General features: G+C 39.5%; 1 protein-coding gene across 3 annotated transcripts in view; it reads right to left on the minus strand.

The window, feature by feature from the left end:
* Positions 1–556: 556 nt before the first annotated feature.
* The window catches only part of tnk2a (tyrosine kinase, non-receptor, 2a), a 44,194-nt gene continuing 22,383 nt past the window's right edge, over positions 557–22,367 (minus strand). The window contains exons 17-21 of one of the 3 annotated variants that reach the window (XM_057824453.1): positions 21,861–22,357; positions 14,490–14,703; positions 9,554–9,681; positions 5,806–5,858; positions 575–2,721 (exon numbers count right to left, since the gene is read on the minus strand). In XM_057824453.1, the coding sequence (XP_057680436.1) occupies positions 5,852–5,858; positions 9,554–9,681; positions 14,490–14,703; positions 21,861–22,357 (846 nt within the window). In that variant the 3' untranslated portion in view covers positions 575–2,721; positions 5,806–5,851. Of the gene's footprint in view, positions 5,859–9,553; positions 9,682–14,489; positions 14,704–21,860; positions 22,358–22,367 lie in introns of all 3 variants that reach the window. The other 2 variants (XM_057824452.1, XM_057824454.1) reach the window with 2 other exon arrangements.

Consider the following 22,367-nt stretch of genomic DNA (forward strand, 5'->3'; position numbering starts at 1 on the left):
TCAAAAAGGCACATTTTGCATCCGCCGAGGTCAAGCGTGGAGAAAAGCGGCATTCAGCCTACGGAAAACCTTGACGGCGGCGACGCAAACGCGCTTTTGTGGCTTCAAAATTGTCCCACCGCGCGACGAGCCGCGTGAGTCAATGAATGCGTGCGCGCCAGCCAAGGTTGCTTTTAGGCAAGAACTCGGGAAAGAAAGGACACAAAAACAGTGGCATTCAACACGCAAGGCCGACTCAGAAATAATGCAGGTGTTTTTTCTTTGCGGAACGCTGATTATGGTACGATACAACTATTATTAATAGATAGTTAAGTAAATCATTCTACAAAACGACTAATAAACAGAAAAACAAGCCTTCTGTTGTGAATTGGAATGAGTTTATAACTGGTAGACGTCCAATCTGGTCAAACTGGGAGGGATGGCAGCGAATGAACATTCGCTGCCATCCCTCCCAGTTTGACCAGATTGGACGTCTATGCCCGTCAGCGGCAGCCGATGCCAGGCAATGAGTTCATTTTGGGGCATTTCACGACATACCTGTCAAGTTGTACGGTTTTGGCGTAATTTGTACAAGTGAGCACTGATTTTTAATAGGGCTGTCAAAATTATCGCGTTAACGGGCGGTAATTAATTTTTGAAATTAATAGCATTAAAATATTTGACGCATTTAACGCACATGCCCCGTTCAAACAGATTAAAATGACAGCACAGTGTCATGTCCATTTGTTACTTATGTTTTTTGGTGTTTTGTCACCCTCTGCTGGCGCTTGGGTGCGACTGATTTTATGGGTTTCAGCCCCATGAGCACTGTGTAATTATTGACATCAACAATGGCGAGCTACGAGTTTATTTTTTGTTTGGAAATATTTTACAAATTTTATTAAAACGAAAACATTAAGAGGGGTTTTAATATAAAATTTCTATAACTTGTACTAACATTTATCTTTTAAGAACTACAAGTCATTCTATCCATGGATCGCTTTAACAGAATGTTAATGCCATCTTGTTGATTCATTGTTATAATAAACAAATACAGTACTTATGCACAGTATGTTGAATGTATATATCCGTCTTGTGTCTTATCTTTCCATTCCAACAATAACTTACATAAAAATATGGCATATTCTATTGATGGTTTGAAATGCGATTAATCACGACTAATTAATATTTAAGCTGTGATTAACTCGATTAAAAATTTTAATCGTTTGACAGCCCTAATTTTTAAATGAGTACGCCGTACGTTCAAAATCTTTACGTTTTTCGTGCATTACTATTTTTTTCTCCTTTCGGATTTTGTCAACGAGACTGTGTGTTACTAAGCGTTACTAACTTGGTTGAATGACGCGAGAAAAGTCAGAGACACGGAGAAAGAAGAGCGGGAGTGGGAAAGGGGGAGGCGTGACGCCGTTGTGCAAGTTCTCCCACTTGAAAATATTAGAGAGGCCTGTAATTGTCAACATGGGTAAACCTCAACCATGAGAGACAGAATGTGGGAAAAAAAACAGAAAATCACATTGTTTGATTTTTAAAGAATTTATTTGCAAATATTGCCATCTAGTGTATTTGTTGAGCTTTCAGTAAATGATACTGCAGCCATTCAACCCAAATGCATGATGGGAAGTGGAACCATGACTGTGCGCAGTGCTACCAATTGATATATCTTCTCTGCGTTGGGAAATAATGTAAGGTGATAAGAAAAAGATCAGTTGCTACCTTGTTTCCCCACATTGCTTCCCATTATATTTCTAATCGTAGGGAGAGGGATTGTAAGGCTTTAGCCTATTAAAAAAAGGCTCCAAAGGCTGCCAAAATTCACTCTACTCATTTTACGCTGCCTTTTATCTCTCTATAAAGGTAAAACGGCGCCATTACAGATTGAGTGCGACAATGCGTGAGTGGGTTGTGCAACGCATGCATTAATTGCGTTAAATATTTTAACGTGATACATTTTTTAAAAAATTATTTACCGCCGTTATCGTGATAAATTTGATAACCCTACTTTAAACCTCAACTAAAGACTCTGGATGAGTGTAACATATTATGTCTGTAACGTTAAATACAATTAGAAAACGATTTAATTTAAAAATATATATATATTTAAAAAAAGACGTCTGATATTTTTTTGCCGATTCCGATACTGTGAAAATGATGTGATCGGACCCGATCACATCATTGACCCACTTTTTGAGTCCATCAGATCTCTTGAGCGGTAGATCAGGACACAGTTGACTTGTCTTTGTTGATTTTCTGCTGTCTTCTGTGCTATAATAATAATCAACAAGGCCCCGTGTTCAATACAAAACCCTCCTACCACAACAAAACAAGTAGGAACTAATATTCAAATAGGAATTAAAGTTATACAATATAAATGAATACTACATCACATTGGTAAAATATAAAGACATACTAAAATAAATAATAGCCCATTTAAATCAAATAAATTGAAATGACCTAAAACACCTGTAATTAAATAATAAGAATAATACACAGATCCTCCTTACACAATTAATTTTATTCATTTCTGTGTGGCGCTTTAACTTGAGAAAATCCACCTATAAATCTTTTGAAAACCGTTCATAAGAAGAAAAAAAAGATTCATTGAGGCATTTCATTTGTAAAATACATGGTAAAATCTTTGTCATTGGGATTGCTTTTCTCTTTAGCACAGGACTTCTTTTTTCTTCTTTTTTTCCAGAAAGAAAGCTGACCAATACGCGGGGTCTGAAAGGCAAATTGTTGTTGGATTATCTTTAAATACCCACTACTTTTTGAGCAGAATTCTAGCTTTGTATAGGCTAATGTTCCTATTGTTGAAAGCACAAAGGTGTGTAATAAACAACTAGCACATTTATATTTTGCATTTTGTTTTCTTACTGTACCGAAAGTGAACCAAACCGTGACCTCAAAACCGAGGTACATACCGAACCGAGATTTTTGTGTACCCTTACACCCCTATAAATTGTAACTAATTACTATTTTTACACTGATTGTCACACCCCTAATGCTGAAGGTCGTTATTCATGATATTTATCAATGTGCCTATTCATTATGTTTTTCTCCATTTTTTAATTTTAATTCATTCATAATTCATGCATTTTAATTAGTGTATTAATTTCCATTTTTAGCCTTTTTTTAAAAAAACCCTTTCTTGTCAAATGTATCAAATTTGATACACTTTGATACACTTCATGATTTTGAGACTAATTTAGAATTTTGAAATATCTGTCCTCAAAAAAAAAAAAAAATGGATGCAAGTCAACTCATGCATCTGCAGGTTCCATTAGAATAAAAAAATAGGATTTAGCAAGGGTTATAGATATTAGGGCGCTTATTACACATATTATTTTTTTCTTTTTTACAAATTTGAAAAACAGGTTTCATTAAGACTAGGGATGGGAATTGATACGATTTTTACGATTCCGATTCCATTATTGGTATTGCTTAACGATTCGATTCTTTATCGATTCTCTTATCGATTCTAATTTGGGGGGAAAGAACAAACGATTTGATTGGTATTGAGTTTGTTTTATCAGAAGTCACAACCTTACAAACCCACAACGAGGTCAAAAGAGGCCCAGAGCCTCAATGTTAGCTGTGGCAATAAGTGGCAAATGCACAAGAATGTGTAACATTTTACTGAAACATTTTTCTAATAGAAATAAAAAATATTGGTATATATTGGCAAATAGATCATTGTTCTGCCTTTGGCAATATGTGTTAAAGCAGGGGTCCCCTAACCTTCTCTGTTGTAACAGAAAAAGTGTGAAGATTGCAGGAGTGCCTAAATGTAAAACAATTATTGTTTTTCAGAAAGCCACAATCAAATAACCCTTTCCGGATTCTTCACGGAACAAAAGTAAATAAAATGATAATATAATATAATATAATATAATATAATATAATATAATATAATATAATATAATATAATATAATATAATATAATATAATATAATATAATATAATATAATATAATATAATATATAGGGCTGTCAAAATTAGCACATTAACGGGCGTTTATTTATTTTTTTAATTAATCACGTTAAAATATTTGACGCAATTAACGCATACACTGAATGACCCACTCGCACATTGCCTCAAACAGATTACAATGAGGTCGTTTATGGACATTAAGAGTGAAGAGAATGCCACCGGCCACTTGGGGGCAGTGCCGTTCCATACTAATGTTATTTCTTCTAAACGTGGGAGAATTAGGACCAAATGTGGGGGTGGGCCGTATCCGGCCCGCGGGCCGTAGTTTGGGGAACCCTGTGTTAAAGTGTATTATTTACCATTATATTGAAATCCATGCCTTTTAGTTTTAATGGTGCTTTCACGCTCAAGTGGGAGCGCCCTTGCACTTCCTTACGTGAAGAAGAGCGCGCTTACACGCGAAGAAGAAGTACAGGATCCAAGCGAGAGAGCGAGTTAGTGAGAGCGGGAAACACTGCTACAAGCCTACGTTCTTTGTTAATGTTTGTAAAATATCTACAGAGGCAACGCCTGTATGTATCATCTTTTGTGTTGTGTGTTTCCACTCGCGATCGGACACTTAAATCCAGTTGTGTAGTGGTTTAAACAATGTGCTAATGCTAGCGAACGCATGCTAACAGTTTGTGTTATTAATGTATTAGCAGCTAATCATCGCTGATTTACGTTGACGCGAACCTGTTTGTTATTGCGGACGAAATTGATTTGTTTCATTTCTATTTTTCGTTTCACTCTTCAAGTGATGGTTGAATAAAGTCAGCAAATTATACCAACGTCTTCTGTATCGTCATTTGGGAGTTTAGCTAGCTGTATAGCCAGGACTGAGCCTTAGCGTCTCGGTGAGGACATTGCAGTCGTATTCCCTCCCGATGCAGTTATCTCCACCTTGCAATGACTGCAAGTCGCTTTGTTGTAATTTTTTTCTCATGAAGTGAAGATAAACTTTCGAGCGTTTGAACCTATGTGCTGTCATTGTTACGTTTACGGCTGCAATGCTCGTGCTAAACCATCTTAACCTTTCATTTTCACGCTCTTTCCTGGTGAAGTGTAGCCAAACTTTAGCACGAGTGGTTCTTGGCGCCATGCTAGTTTGATGCGTCTGGACAACAACACGTCGCGACGCAGTATGCGTCTTTAGGGATCGTTAAAGGGATCGTTTAGGCTTTTTCATTGTGATGTCGAGGCCTCGAAACACTAGGAACCGGTTCGGAATTGGAATCGGATTTCGATTCCCATCCCTAATTAAGACCTTATTTTTCAAATTTTGTGATTCTCTGACAATTGCTTCATATTGCAGGGATGAAAGGTTTAAACATTTTTGGACTTCAACATTTATTTATATACAATATTGGTGTCGTGTATATTAATTCCAATGTCTATTCAATTACTTTAGCTTTTATTAATTTTTTATTGATTTGAATTCAGCACTCCAGGTCCATGATTCCAGGTCAACAAGCACAGTTTCCATTTGTGCACTGTATTAAAAGGCTTCCCCTGTTGCGTAGTCTGCCTGGCACTTCCGTAAACAACGCTTTGATCATTCATCGCAATGGCCCTGCTCCGTACGTCCGTGACTCAGCATTTCATTTCCGCTCATGCTAATCGCTAGCATGTGATTTGATAAATACGCTTCAGTGAGTCAGTCAAGTGAACTTCATTTGGAGCGTCTCACCGCTTCCCCAACAAACAAGAAAGCTTGCGAAACCTGACCGCCATATAGCGAGATGCTTTTACATTTATTTTTTGTTGAACACAACATTTCAATGAAGGGATGAATGGAACAAATATAAATAATCAGTTCCATTGTGGAATACGAACATTCAGCGTCCCTCTCGCGCCGGGTCGTTTTCGTCACTTTTCGCAGTCACTTTCTGTCGGACAAAACAAAAGACTGGGTTAAGGCTGACACACTTACACTTCCGGATTATTCATAGACAAGAAATACAATAACACTCGCATGCAGATGTTCTTATGATGCTGAAAATAACAAGATATAGTGACAAAACACTATAGCAGATGTCCAAACTATTCCACATAGGGCTGCAATGGGCGCTGGATTTTATTCCAAAAAAACAAGATGAGACCTTTTCACCATTCTGGTGTTTTACAAGTGATTGCAGTCAGGTGTTGCTTGTTTTAGCAGAAACTTAATTGGTTAAATTGTCTGTGCTCGATTGGAAGGAACAAAAACCAGGACCCACAGCAGCCTTTGAAGACCGGATTGGACACTCCTGCTCTATAGGGACTTGTACTACTTTATGTAACTGTCAGTGCTTCTTTGTGCCTCCTAATCGCCAAGATGTGCAAACAATTTGGACTAGGGATGTCCCAATTGTATATTTTTTCACCCGAGTCACCTATATATACCCTCACCGGCCACTTTATTAGGTACACCTATCCAACTGCTCGTTAACACTTAATTTCTAATCAGCCAATCACATGGTGGCAACTCAGTGCATCTAGGCATGTAGACATGGTTTAAGACAATCAGTTCAAACCGAGCATCAGTATGGGGAAGAAAGGTGATTTGAGTGACTTTGAACGTGGCATGGTTGTTGGTGCCAGAAGGGCTGGTCTGAGTATTTCACAAACTGCTGATCTACTTGGATTTTCACGCACAACCATCTCTAGGGTTTACAGAGAATGGTCCGAGAAAGAAAAAATATCCAGTGGGCGGAAATGCCTTGTTGATGCCAGAGGTCAGAGGAGAATGGCCAGACTGGTTCGAGCTGATAGAAAGGCAACAGTGACTCAAATAACCACCAGTTACAACCAAGGTAAGCAGAAGAGCATCTCTGAACGCACAGTACGTCGAACTTTGAGGCAGATGGGCTACAGCAGCAGAAGACCACGCCGGGTGCCACTCCTTTCAGCTAAGAACAGGAAACTGAGGCTACAATTTGCACAAGCTCATCGAAATTGGACAATAGAAGATTGGAAAAATGTTGCCTGGTCTGGTGAGTCTCGATTTCTGCTGCGACATTCGGATGGTAGGGTCAGAATTTGGCGTCAACGACATGAAAGCATGGATACATCCTGCCTTGTATCAACGGTTCAGGCTGGTGGTGGTGGTGTAATGGTGTGGGGAATATTTTCGTGGCACTCGATGGGCCCCTTGGTACTAATTGAGCATCGTTGGAACACCTGAGTATGTCCATCCCTTTATGACCACAATGTACCCCACTTCTGATGGCTACTTTCAGCAGGATAATGCGCCATGTCATAAAGCTGGAATCATCTCAGACTGGTTTCTTGAACATGACAATGTGTTCACTGTACTCAAATGGTCTCCACAGTCACCAGATCTCAATCCAATAGAGCATCTTTGGGATGTGGTGGAACGGGAGATTTGCACCATGGATGTGCAGCCGACAAATCTGCACCATCTGTGTGATGCCATCATGTCAATATGGACCAAACTCTCTGAGGAATGCTTCCAGCACCGTGTTGAATCTATGCCACGAAGAATTTAGGCAGTTCTGAAGACAAAAGGGGCTCCAACCCGTTACTAGCATGGTGTACCTAATGAAGTGGCCGGCGAGTGTGGATACACCTCTATTGACTGACACATTTGTGCCTTTGATCGTGGAGCGAGCAAGCTTCTCTGGTAAGATCAAAGCTACAAACCGGTCAATCATCGTTAAGTTTAAGTACAAAACGCAAACTGGACAGTTTGGCTGCACTGCTTAGCAGGAGGAAGGGCGAGAGGCTGTGGCGCTGTACAAACATGAAGCAGAAAAACAAATATATATATTTTTTTTAAATCAAAAACCCGATCCTTTTCACCCGACTCCGATCCTCTGAAAAATGGCGCAACGGCCCAATTTCCGATCACGTGATCGGATCGGGACATTTCTAATTTGGATAGTTGTTTTTACCTTCATTCTTCATCATGGTAGTTTTCTATATTTCATTCATTAACTCATTTGCTCCCAAAAACTTACAAATATGTTCTATTTTTAATTGTTTCAGTGTCCCAAACACTTATTTATACGTCTTTTACGGGGTTTTTTTTCACAAGAGACATCTCCGGGTTCTGATTCAACTTAGCTCCAAAGCACAACGCTGGAAATCCATTTTGAAGCAATAAAACTGGCCACAGGAGGGCAGTAGCGCATTTGGTGAGACCCGCAACCCGATTCAATGGAACGAACTGCCGGGCCGCACGGCCGGGGCGCTGGCGGAAGACGACCGAATGGACGTCCAGGATGCTAGGCGGTGGATGACCGAGCAGAACGACCGGGACCACCAGTGCAGCGGACGATGCCGTTGAGTCCGTGCTGCTCAACGAGCAGAGACAGGCGGCGATGAGGGAAAAGTTTACCCCGGCCGTCGAATCTCTAACTGTCTTGTTGTTTATGTTATTTTGTAAAAGGAAAACGTTATTCGGATGTTTGGGATGTAACTAAAGCAAGAAATAGCTGTGTTAAAGTTACAGTATGTTTGAAATGTATGCTTTCACTAAAAGCTCAATTTCTCTGTTTTTTTCATCAGAAATTGGAAAATTGCTCAAACTAAGCTGTTTTCTAATGCTGATTTCTAAAGAATGGAAAATGATATGAACTTACTTTTTTTCCTGCTGAAAGAGGAGAGTCTAATCTTTCTTTTGGTGGGTTCTATATTTATATAGCAATAGAACCGAATTTTCTGTGGGCCTTGGAAAATCAGTCAAAATCCAGTAAAACGGCCGGGAGCGAGGGGGGTTGCACCGGTGAAAATGGCTGGGAGTGAATGAGTTAATATAACTATTTTGAGGCACTCCAGGGTCACTTTTTGTAGATAACGGGTCAATTCCCGTTGATTTTGGGGCATTTCAGGGTCACTTCCTGTTAATATCAGGTCACTTGGGTTGGAAATCAATAGGAGTGAATGGAAGTATTTGTGCCATTGAAATGAATGGTGAATAGAGCCGTTGGAAATAGGAAATTTTGGCCATTAGAAATGAATTGGTATGTTTTTGGCAAATTTTGGCCTAACTGTACGTTTTTAGCAAAAACTATAGACCTTTATATATTTGTAAGTTTTGGTCTTTCGTTTCAATCAAAAAGTGGCAAATAGTGAGACAAAAAAGTTGAGACAAAAATAAAAATCGTGAATCTAAATCGAGCTCAGACAATACGAAATAATACGACTAGAATAAATCGAGATCAAGTGACAGGAAAAAAAAAGTGAAAATAATTGAGACTGGACGATACAAAAAAAAAAAGTGGGATCGACAGTAGGATAAAGCATGGTGAAATTTATCGAGATATGGAATTGATATTGAGATTGATATGGGGAAAAAAATGGTGAAAATATATATAAATTTATTCCAATTATATTCATCATAAAATTTCTGTATTTTAATTTGTGTCAATTATTTTTTTTTTTTTGTGTTGACCATAATTAAAAATAAATTATTTTTCCACAATATAAATTAAAAAAAAAAAAAAAAAAACAACGGTAAAAATAATTGAGATCTGACATTATGACAAAAACTTTGTGATCATTTTTTTGGCCTCAGATTGTCCAGTCAGCCATATTTTAAAAAAAAAAACAAAAAGTATAAAACTGAAAAGTTTGTCACCTGTTGCAATGCGGTCCGTACGTGTCCAGCATGAGCGAACCGGCTTCTTCCAGGTTCCACTGACAGCGGCGTAAGAGCGCCTCGCACTCGTGTCGGGAACTCAGGCCCACGCGAAACAACTGCTCCACCTTTGGTATGAAAAACAAAAAACAAAACACCTCGTCATGTTCTCAACTCTTTCAGCGCCATTGATGGCAATAGACGTTGAAGGAGAAAGAAAGTGCCTACGAGAAATGGTGCTAACTGTTTGCATTACTCTAACACACTTAATATAATCAATCAGGGAATAGTAGTGTTTGACTGTTTGTATTACTCTATCACACCCAATATAAAATAAATAGCACTTATAGCATAGTTCTTCCGGACAGTCCAGAAAAAATGGCGGGACGCCCTGTCCCAACACAAGGAAAATCAACGCCCGACATCCAACTGATAACACGACTGACAAGACTCCAAGAGCCCCTTTGACGCTGAGGTGGCAAAATCCACAACCCTCGTTGCACTGACAACAGTAACTCGAATCCTCCTGTCAAATCCACAAACAGACAATAATCTTAAACGACGCCCAAACACACCCTTCTTCCTGCCCACAGCCCGTCCAGCGAGAGCCTTCAAAAGACTGAATGTTTAATTACCGTATTGGCCCAAATATAAGATGGCCCTGATTATAAGATGACCCCCTCTTTTTCAAGACTCAAGTTGAAAAAAGACTTTTTGAACACCAAATGAATTTTTATACAGAAAATAATTACAGTATAACGGAAACAAATGATTATAACAATATATTTGAGAGAAAAAACATGTTATTTTGCATCATTCAAATCTTAATATCTGAACATTTAAATATGTAAACTAATGTGCAATCACATTCGTAAAAGAATGGCTTCTGGTTTTTGAAATGTAAATAAACCAATCAATTGTGATAAAACAACAAAATTGCAATGACTGCATTAACCATCAAAGTGAAGTCTAACTGTAACTGTAGTCTTGAAACAAATCTGAATAAGGAAAAACATTGCTATAAAATAATGCAAACTGGTTAAACTAAAAAGAATAGCTGAGATCTGTCATGACAGAACATCGCTTCAATGATATCCTGCGCAATCTAGCGTCGTGAATGGGGAGAGTAGCTGAGATCTGTCATGACAGAACATCGCTTCAATGATATCTGGCGCCATCTCGCGTCGTGAATGGGTATAATGTCTAGACCGTGAATATAAGACGACCCCTTCTTTTTCAGTGTTATTTCAATGCAAAAAACACCATCTTATATTTGGGCCAATACAGTAATAGTGGTCATTTTTCTCAGGAACCTTTTGTTGACGTGTGATAGGGTGACCTTGCCTCCCCGCCTGAGTGTTTCTGTTTCGCCTTGCTGTTTTGATCGCTGTCGACCTGAATAAATTGTCAACTTGTTTTCGGTGATCCTTCTTTAAAACCTTTCAAAATGGAGTTTGTACAAAGGATTAAAACTAAAGTGACCGCGCAGAGTTTAGCCTTCTGGCCGGATTGTCGGGATCTCGACGGCCCGGGTCATTGGAGCTGTCCCAGCGCGGGTCCGGCGGTTTGTCTGGCGCGATTCCGGCGGTCTGGCGAGAAGGTCAAATTCCCTCAACGTCTAATCATCCTTGCATTGCGAGACCATTTACACGAGCAGACGTCCAATCAATCTGAAGTGGAAGGACAGCAACTTCAAATGGATTTGGATGTTTACCGCCGTCAATGGCAGCCCCCCAAAATTGTGCACCCTCCCACTAATTTATCACTAGTACACTAAATAATATGTAATGTTTGAAAAATGGGTTGCGAAATAAGCAAGTTATGTCGCAAATGGGAAAGTTGCCCCTGCCGACTTGGCTGCCCTTAGGCCATTTTGTTAGGGGCGATGAAAGGACTTTTTGTGCACCTGCCATTATTGGGAAACAGTTTATCGCTAGTAAACGTCCAATCCATTTGAAGTAGGAGGTCTGTTCATTCATTCACTGTCAACCCTCCCACTTCGAATGGATCACTGTTAAGCCTTCTTCCAGACAAAATGTGCACTCCCACCAGCGAGTTTATCACAAGACGACATTCAATCCATTTAAAGTAGGAGGGATGGCAGCAAATGAACTAGTGCTGCAACGATTAATCGATTTACTCAAGTAATTCAATTAGATAAAAGCTTTGAATCAAATTTTGCTTCTTCAAGGATTCGTTTAATTAGAGTGAAGTTGTAATGGTTTGTTTTGAAAGTGTTGCATTTGGTTTACTGATTTGGGTGGATACACTGCCCTCTAGTGGCAACAGTGAATATGCCAACTCGTTCAACGGCTGAATCCAGCTGCTCCCTGTTAAGACCAATATAAGGTATATGTTTTTCTTTGAGCTAATATGTTTGTTTATGGCAGAAAACAGACAAGACTGAAAAAGCAGTTTCTGCTCTTGCACTCCTTTTTAAAATAAACTGCTGTATTTTAAGCCAAATGAACTGATGTGTTTGATAGACCAATATGTCTATATGCTGCAATAGTAGTTTCATGGCACATTAAGTCCTCGAACTATTTTTAATTTGTCCATTTTACCCTGGAAACCCCCGTTTACAGATGTCGCGCAACCGCTTTTGTTTCAACCCTGCCATAAAAAGAAGGTAATAAATTATATTTATTATTCAAAATGTCTGTCATTTTTAGATTAGAATCATTAATTGATGTCTAATATTCTGTTTAAAAAAAAAAAAAAAAAAACTTTAAAAAATTATTCACTCGCATATTTCAAACTTTTAAACAAATGACGTCACAATGAAAAAAAATGGCATCTGTAAAAAGTCACAGAGATCTACCTCACAACTATCGCTTAATTGTAAAGATGTCTGGCTGATCACGTCATTTTCAAAGTGTCGGAATCGGCAAAAAAATATCAGACATGCCTTTTTTTAATATATATATATTTTTTAATCAAATCGTTTTCTAATTGTATTTAACGTTACAGACAAAATGTCTTACACTCATCCAGAGTCTTTAGTTTTGTCTTAAAGTAGGGCTATCAAATTTATCACGTTAACGGCGGTATTCTTTTTTTTTTTTAATTAATCACGTTAAAATATTTACGGCAATTTACGCATGCGCTGCACGACCTACTCACGCATTGTCGCGTTCAATCTATAATGGTGCCGTTTTACCTATATATAGAGCTAAAAGGCAGCATTATATGAGTAGAGTGAATTTTGGCAGTCTTTGGAACCTTTTTTTAATTGGCTAAAGCCTTACAATCCCGCTCTCATCAATTATAAATATAGTGGGAAGCAATGTGGGGAAGCAAGGTAGTAGTTGATCTTTCTCTTAACACCCTATGTTATTTCCCAACGCAGAGAAGATATATCAATTGGTGCCACTACGCACAGTCACGGTTGCACTTCCCATCATGCATTTGGGCAGAACAGTTAAATGGCTACAGTATCATGTACTGAAAGCTCAACAAATACACAAGATGGCAATATTTAGTCACAATATACAAAGTCACATTTATCCTTTAAGAATTACAAGTCTTTTTATCCGTGGATCCCTCTCACAGATAGAATGTTAATAATGTAAATGCCATCTTGAGGATTTATTGTCATCATAAACAAATACAGTACTTATGTACTGTATGTTGAATGTATATATTCGTCCGAGTTTTTCTTTTTTTTTTCTTAATGCATTGCCAAAATGTATATGATCGGGAAAAATTATCGGGAATGATTGGAATTGAATAAGGAGCAGAAAAAAAAGCAATCGGATCGGGAAATATCGGGATCGGCAGATACTCAAACTAAAACGCTCGGGATCGGATTGGGAGCAAAAAAACATGATCGGAACAACCCTACTTAATTGTATTTTTTTTTGTTACTGTCGCATTTCCCCGACATGTTAGATGATAAATAATCGATCCAAACGAATAAATTTTTTTTTTTAAAGTTTAAAAGGGTAAATATATGAAAAAGAAAATCCCGACCACTCCTTAATGTCTGCGATTTCTGCATCGAGACCCTTGTTATATTACCATGTTTCACCCGTAAAATCCCCCCAAAATCCGGCTGTGGCCATTAACAGCTGTGTCTTGACACTTGGTGATACATGCTACATGGAGTTTTTGGAACAGAAAAAGGTAAGCACGTGATAAAAGCTCGTTAAAATTATGCCGTCTTTAATTCTGCTCTTGCGTGCTCTCGCCTCCAGTTAGGGTTTTGCTCTTTAAATTTATTATTATTTTGTTTTAAATACCCTCCTGTTCAAAATGTTTCTTCCCACAGAAAAAAGAGATTTTAAGCTTTCCAATGATGTATCACGCCTGCATATAGGACAATTTTGAAAAATGGTCAAATTGGGGGTCTCAGAGCAGAACTTCAAGTCACCTGAGTGTTTTCCGCCTAATGCATTCGTTATTTAGTTTAGAAGTATATTTTGAAGTTTTTTTGAGGGAATATAAGTTTGAACAATTTACGTTGGCACATTAGCATTTGATAGCATTTAAGCTAGCGGAAATTTTGTTATGCAATTAGCCAATTGTTCTTTTGTTGTACTTAAATCTTCATCTATTTATTTTTCTAAACAGTTGGAGGCTAAACTCAGGTATTTTAATTAAGTTTTAAAGGCATTTATTGCTCTTGTGAAATAAAAGTTCGATTCAGCATAGTTTGAAGAAGCATTATTTGTACTCACATTCAATTCTCTTCTGAAAGTGCAAGTTTAGCAAGCCAAAATAAATGTTATTGCATGTATAAAAACTTTTTTCTTTGTTTTACATCTCCTAAAATTTAATCTGCAGTGCATTAAAGGTTCGTAGTCCGATTACTTGATTATTCGAACTAACTAATCGATAACCTAAATAATCGATGGCTGCGGCTCTAGAATGAACGTCATCCCTCCTGCTTCGAATGGACTGGACGTCTAGTGGCTCCAACTGATCGGCGTTCTACCTTCAAGTAGTCGATGGCTTTTTGGACTCCCCCGCGGTGAGCTTGCAAGGCGGCCTGACACTCATCCAGCGTAACGCCGCGGACGGCTTCCCGGACTTGCGCCACGGCAGACTCCGACGCTCGTCCGTTGTTGTTATTGGAGGAGGAGTTGGGCTTGGCTCGGCCGGAGTGCTGAATCATGGGTTTGACCGCTGCCATGTTGGAGGCTCCGTATCTGAAGGGCAAAAACGACAAATCCAACTGGCAAATAATAGATAAATGATTATATAACTCAATCTTGTCATTAGTCGCCGAGAAATTTCATTTTTATTAGGCCGGCAGATGACTAATGGGCAATTTTACACGCGCAATTATATTTAGAAAATATGCACGAAGATAAGATGACGTCTAATTATAAAAATGAATTAAAAAAACAAATTTAAAAACAGGGATGAATAAACACATAAAAAAAAAAAATTTTTTTTTTTAAATGAGCCAAAAAAAAGTCGTCTGCCATTTTGTCCTCCAGCTGTTTTTTTGTCACATAAACAGTACCTTATTGTACCTAACAGTACTGTATCTCTATTTTTTACTTTACATTATTAATGACACGTTCTAACCTCACTAAACGTGAAGTTGTTCAGCTTTACAGACAGCAAGCAAGGCAATTGTTCTTCACTTGTACACAATTTGTAAACGCTGTAGCACACATATGTTCAAACACGACACGCATTTTAACAATAACACATTTGACACAAAACGATTGGTGTTCAAATGTTCATTTAGTCTGAACAATATGGAAATTCAGTAGATTAAATTAGCCTAATTTGCCTAACAAAAGTCTGCTATTTTAAATGCTACAAATGCTAACATATTTACAATTCTCATAGCATATCACTCACACGTACCTCCACAAACTGTAGCTCTAAACTTAATTACAAATGCATACACAAACATTTATTAGCTGAAACAACTTACAGCCTTATGTGGGCCAAACCAGAGTGCAGCTATCCTTTATCCAGTCAAACGTCTGAGTCTGATTCTCAGTCATATAAAGTGAAAGTCCAGCCAGACCCAATGATGCCACCAGAAGTACTGGTGCACGATATTTATCGGTCCGATAATAGGAATTATGACGTCATCCCGATAAATCCAATAACATTTATAATAGGACCGATAATATGTACTGTTCTGGCTTTACAGTTTCGAGTATGGGAAATCAGTTGACCATTTGCGGGCCATTGCTCCTACCTGCTGGTCAGAATAATTAACTACATCTATTTTTTGCTACAGTAGTTTGGTTCAATCACTTACACATTGCGGTGTCTAGCGGTAGCATTGACAGTCGTGAATGCTTTCTGTTACGTTTCCACCTCGGAAATATATGTAAGTATTTTATGTTTACTATAACATATGGATGTGCAATATATGTTTACTCCTGTGGTGAAGGGTCATATGTACAGAACTTCATAAGTTGTGTTATAGAAGCCAGCCAATGCTTTAGTAGCTCAAGCTAGTGTGCTATGCTATACATAAAATAGTTGTGTATATAAGTTTATTGTGCAGTTTGTCGTATATTGAGTATTGAATATGTGTATTTTTCTGTTGTACTTTCACAACATTAAGACGAGTGTCTTCCCATAAAAGCAAGGAAAGACCAAGCCTTTAGGTTTATGGAAGTGCATTCATTCTTAGCTGGCTGTCGGGCAGTGCAGAAGTGAACCGCACTGTTTTGTTCATGTCATTATGAAAAATCTGATGAGATCAAAGGTAAATCGATGTTGAATCCACCACTAGTTTTTTTTAAACCTTCAGGTGTTCAAAAACTCAGGTTTACAGCTAAAAAAATATATTTATTATCGGTTATCGATATCGGTATCGGCTTTGAGGAGCAGGAAGTTATCGATATCGGTTTCAAAAAATGGATATTGTGCACCCCTAACCAGAAGGCAGTGTATCCTCCATTATTAAACAGAACAATACTATTGTACTTTTTGGATAGTTAATTTGGGGTACGTAAAGTGCGTACGACAGGATAAAAAAAAAAGTCTTAAATAGCATTATTATGTGAATTAGAATCATATTTTGAGACGATTCGACTATATACCATATTGGCCCGAATATAAGACAGCCCTGATTATAAGACGACCCCCTCTTTTTCAATACTCAAGTTTGAAAAAAAGACTTTTAGAACAACAAATTCATTTTTATACAGAGAATAATTACAGTACATCTGAAACAAATGACTATAACAATACATTTGAGAGAAAATAAAATAAAAAAGCATTTATTCAGTGCGACATGGCAAAATTACTCCTTAATGGTCAAAACTGTCGACTTCACCTTTACTGTCACAACTCCCAAACGATATTTTATGCCACCGTAGTTAGTCCGGCTTTTGTCATTTCCTTACCCCAGCTTCGGAGAATGTAAACAAACCAAGAGGCCTGACAGCTAGCCGACATGCTAACAAGAACCGAGTGACATCTCAAAGTCTTATTTTGGCTTTTCGAAGCGAAAAATCACACAAAACTATGCCCGGTCATGTCACACGGCAGCGGGATTGTCGATTGTCTTCACCGATCGGCAACCCGCTCGTTTCCCTGCTGCGGGCAAGAGAGCAGCTGGCGAATACTGCCGGACAAAACGGCCAACGTCGGAGGAGCGCGTAGCTGCCACATGGTCAACACGAGTATGGCGTAAAATAAACTACACGGCGATGACGTAAACTGTGAGAGAGAGCGGCATGCAGTTGTTGTGCAGCTAACATGGCAGGATGTGTCTGAGGAGAACTTTTCTACATGTCCGTCCATGATCAAACATAAGTAAATAGTCCTTTATTTAAAGAAAGTTTGTAGTGTTTACTTTGTAATCGCTGTATTCGCGGCCTTTTTAACACAAAGTTGCAATTCTTGATGGGGTTGAAAATTTGTCAGAACTCCAGGCACACGAAGAGGGCAGTAAGCCGAGTATAGAGGGGGAACAGGCCGCCGGTCGTCGGCTGAGTGGCATTCTCGGTGGACAATCAGCCACAAAATGCAAGCCACCTCTGTATTAAAACTAGGGGTGCAACGGTTCAGTTAGCCAACGGTTCGGTTTGAACCTCGGTTTTGGGGTCACGGTTTCGGTTCGGTTTCGGTTTGCATTTTTTTTCTTTTTTAAACTGCTTTTATTTTGCTTTCAAGAAAATGAAATAAACACTTAAAATGTAAATATTTTCGACTGTTAAAATGCCTCAGCTCTTTGGCTAGTGTAGTGACTGACAACTGAAATACACACACAGTAGTAAAAAAGTTACTTGGCAAAGTAACTGGTGTTACCTTTCATGTTTTTTTTTTTCTTTCATTTTTTCGAGAAAAAAAAAAACAAAAAACCAAAAGAAAAAAAAAACATACAAAATAACCTTTGCTATGTTTGGAGGTCATTTAATGTTGTGAATCAACCATTAAAGTTGATAAAATTGCTCCCGTTTTTGCATCAGCTCCCTTCTGTCTACTTTCGACATGTGAAAATTTTAAAACTGGGTTAGGGTTCGGTTCATAAAGGTATACTGAACCGTACAGGGCGAACCGTTCGGTTCGGTTTTGAACCGCAAACCGTTGCACTGCTAATTAAAACGTGTGCCATGATCCCAGTATTTGACATTATACAAAATACGATGTTTACTCACTTCCTCGTAACTCCAATGGGCTTGTTTGGCCAATTTTCGCGGTGAACGGGAACCTTTTAAAACCCAAAAAAGCACACACGCCTCTCCCTGGTACAGCAACAATTTACTGCAACCGTTTGGCTGGCGTGATGCGAAAAATAAACAAATTAATCAGCAAAATCAGCTGAATCCGCAGTCCATCTGCATGCTATAAAGCAATGCTGTATCGTGAGATGTTGACAAGGGTGACGTCACATTTACATTCGTCCTAAACCCAAGACTGAAGCCGGAAGTCACTTATTTTCATGGCGCGGGATTCAAAAATTGAATATATAAAACGTCCGCTTCCACACACATCCAAGCGGTCCATTTCATTGAAACATGCTTTTTGGTGTCATACGCACTTTAAAAGGCTAATTCTGACTTGCGCGGAAATTCGGGTTAAGGATTTTGTTTGTAACCCGGGGACTACCTGTATCCAAAATAGCAGGAATTCATAGGTATGTAAAAACTGGCTGCCGTTGACAGCAATAGACGTCCAATTCATTTTGACTGGCCGCTCCTCCCGGTTTAAATGAATTGGACACCTGCCCTTGTCAGTGGTAGGTGATAAGTCAATAAAAACGCAGGCATGCAATCATAAAATAGCACCAGAACAAATATATTTCACATTTTTTCCCTGAGCCTTAAGAAAGTACACCCAGTGCATTTTCCAAGAATGAAACTGAAACCAAGATTGTTCACGTTTCACCTCAATGGGCGACCAATTCATCCACTTTAGCTTGTCAGTCAAGCTGCGCTGCTATTGAGCGATTTCCGTGCTGAGAGTGTTGATGTTTTTTTCTTTTCGCCATTTAACCCAGCCGAGGCTGAAAATAGTGCCTGTGTGCTAAAATGGCAGGAAAGCCAATTTGCTTGCGTAACGTTCCGCATCGTTACACAAGCCCCCTTTCCGCGCGTGTCGAATTCCGATCAGATGTTCAAATAATGTAGACCTGGGCGATAAATCTGTGACATCCATTCATTCAAGTTTTTTTTACAGCTTACAATGCCATAAAGCAACACCTTTTTGCTTTATGGCAGCGACTGGCAATTAAACAAGTAGCATGACAGAGACTGATATGGGTGAGGAAGAAGAAAGAAAGAAATGGAACATAACTGAGAGGTAGAACGTAAGGGAAAGCGTGAGAGAGCGAGAGAGACGAATAGACAAAGAAGTAGAGGCGGAGAAAGAAATGGAACACAACAGGGAGGTGGAACGTAAGAGTAGTGCTGCAACAATTAATCGATTAACTCGAGTAATTCCATTAGAAAAAAGCTTTGAATCAAATTTTGCTGCTTCGAGTATTCGTTTAATGACAGTGGCGTTGTAATGGTTTGTTTTGGTTTACTGATTTGGGTGGATTCCAGGGTCCCCCCAGGATTGATAAATCTAAATTCAAGACTTTTAAGACCTTTTTTAATGCCATTTCAACTGAAATTTAATACTTTTCTCGCACCCATTATTGAGATGATATTGAATCATATTAAAAAAAATAAAGCACTGAACATCAAATTTAACCTCAATTACTCAATTACTGTGTTTGACAAAAGAATGCACATTTACTGAAGATACAATTAAAACACATTTAAATATAAGGTCTTTCAGATATTTTCCCCCCAGGATAAAATGGATTTTTCGTTATTTTTGTAAAGCAACTTCAGAAATTATATTTGCAATACAACAGGTTTCCCTTTTAAGAGGACCTAGTCAAGGTGGTAGGTTGGTGATTGTCAAGTTGGTCACCTTAACTGGTGATTGTCAAGTTGGTCACCTTAACTGTAAAGTGCTTGGGAAAATCTTGCAATTGGCAGTGAAAATTTAAAAAAACAGCCACTAAATGGCAGTAGTTTACCATTAATTACCACAAAATAAAAAAGCTACACATGACCATTTCCCTTGGTAATTTTTAATTTTTAATTTCTAATCACATTACAAGAAGTATACAAAACATATGTTAATCCTTTGTTAGCTATTGAAGACATTTCTTTTAATCAGATAGAGAAAATCCATACTCTTATTCAATCAAGAAAAACCTTTAAATATACCAGGAGGTGTTTTACTATCACCTACATTATAATTTGCCTATCACCATGCCATGTTATTCAGATCAACGTTTCCCCGCACTCGTTCCAATAATAGCGTCAACCGTGTTGTGTATCTGAGGGTGATGGTGGATCTACGACACCGGTTTATCCATGCTGAGGGTAGTGCACCTGCCAATACCCCATTGAACATGGCTAACTCTTGAGTTAAAACTACGAAATTCACAGTCATTCGAAAGACAAACCGTGTAGAAATACATTATTGCATCTAACACATTTTAATTGGAGAAATTTGCAACTTACTTTGAAATGTTAAGCAGGTCCACTGCCTTCGCATGACCCATAAAACTGCGACCCAAAGTATCTGGATGCGACTTGGTCGCCGATCCAATACCTCACATGCTGGTCCAACTGTTTGGACTTGGTGGTCTTGTTAAGGCTTTCGTCGAACATAACAACTAAGGCATCTGAGCAGTTCCTTACGTTAGCCACAGTACTGTGCGATTGCCTGCTGTTGTGATGTTGATGCTCATGATGCTAACAGCGCGCACGCACGAGGTGCATTATGATAGTGCAGTGCATCGTAAAAATTCCACTCGTCATCTTCGTTATGGATTAAAAAAAAAGAAAAAAACTGTCACGGATATAATTTAGGTTGCACTGAGATGTTCTTCAAAATTAAAACCACGTTGAAAAAATTCCAGACTTACGACTGCTAATTTAATACTTTTAATACCTTTAATAATGGAAAACTAAATTCAATGCTTTTTTATTACTTTTAATAACCTGCGGGTACCCTGGATTCACTGCCATCTAGTGGCACCAGTGAATATGACATAACTCATTTAACATGGCTAATTGAAATTTTGACAAAAATGTTCACTTCGCGCTATCGGTCAGATATGTTTGAGTGACAAGTGATAACGCCAATGGCGTAACCCATAACAGCATGACGAAGCAAGAATCATGCCCACCACTCGTTGGACCCCAGCCGTCAGCTCGAGTACAATCCGAAAATAGCGCGCCTCAGGCGGATGACTTCAATGCGAGGCAGCGCCTCTGTGATCCGAGAGCCTGCTGTTTAATTTGATTCAACACGGGAAACTTCCCCCGCTGGCCATCGCGGTTTTTCACTTATCGCGGCAGGTTCTGATCCCCATGAACCGCGAAAAACGAGGGATCACTGTACTCGATTATTCGAACTGACTAGTTGATAGATTAATAGACTACTAAAATAATGAATAGCTGCAGTCCAGAAAGAAAGCAAGAGAGCGCGAGAGAGGAAAAGAGATGAAGGGAAAGAGCGAGGGTGAGAGGAAGAGAACGCAACTCGGATGGAACATGAAAGAGGGCGAGAGAGTGAGAAAAGAAGAAATGGAATGAAACTGAGAGGTGTAACGTCAGAGAGAGCAAGAGAGAGGTGGAAAGCAATTGAGAAAGCGATGAAAAGCATGAAAAAAGGAAGAGGGAGAATGCAAGAGAAAATTAGAGGAAGGGGAGGAGATAAGAGGACTGAGAAAGGAGGGAAACAAGAGAGAAGGGAGAAAGTCAGGGGGAAAGGAAAGCAAGAGGCGAAGAGCAAGATACTTAATGATAAGTTTCGCAATTTAACATGATAAATTGCATGCTCTTATGTTCATTTTCCGATTTTGACATACCTTTCCAGAAGAGCCGGTCGCGCGGGCAACGGGGCGCGGGTGGAGCCGTCCGTCATCGCCGAGGATTCCCGGGAGGCCAGCGGGTCCAAAGAGACGCCAGGCGAGCAAAAAGACGTAACCTTAGGGGGCGACGCCAACGCCGACGGGGGCAGGAGCGGACCCGTTAAAGCCGAGCCGCGATGGGGTGACGCCGACAGAGGGGGCGGTGCCGCCGCGGGTGCCAGGGGCGAGGAGGACCGCGAGCTAGGCTGAGAGAGGGCCCTGTCCCGCGGGGGCAGCTGAGGGGGCGTGTCTTCCAGCTCCAGGGAGACAGAGCTGTGGCGGGGGTGGGCGGGGCGAGTAGGCGGGGCCGGGCTGCGGGGCGGCAGCTCGGGTCGCTCTGCGGAGGGCGAGGGCGGCGGGAGGTAGATCTGCCGGTGGGGGAGCGGCACTAGGGGGAGGGGCGAGGAGGGGAGCGATCGGCCCGTCGCCATGGGAACCTGGAGCTTCACCATCACCTTTATGGAC

Source organism: Corythoichthys intestinalis, chromosome 20, assembly GCF_030265065.1.
Source record: "Corythoichthys intestinalis isolate RoL2023-P3 chromosome 20, ASM3026506v1, whole genome shotgun sequence".
Classification (NCBI taxonomy): Eukaryota; Metazoa; Chordata; class Actinopteri; order Syngnathiformes; family Syngnathidae; genus Corythoichthys; species Corythoichthys intestinalis.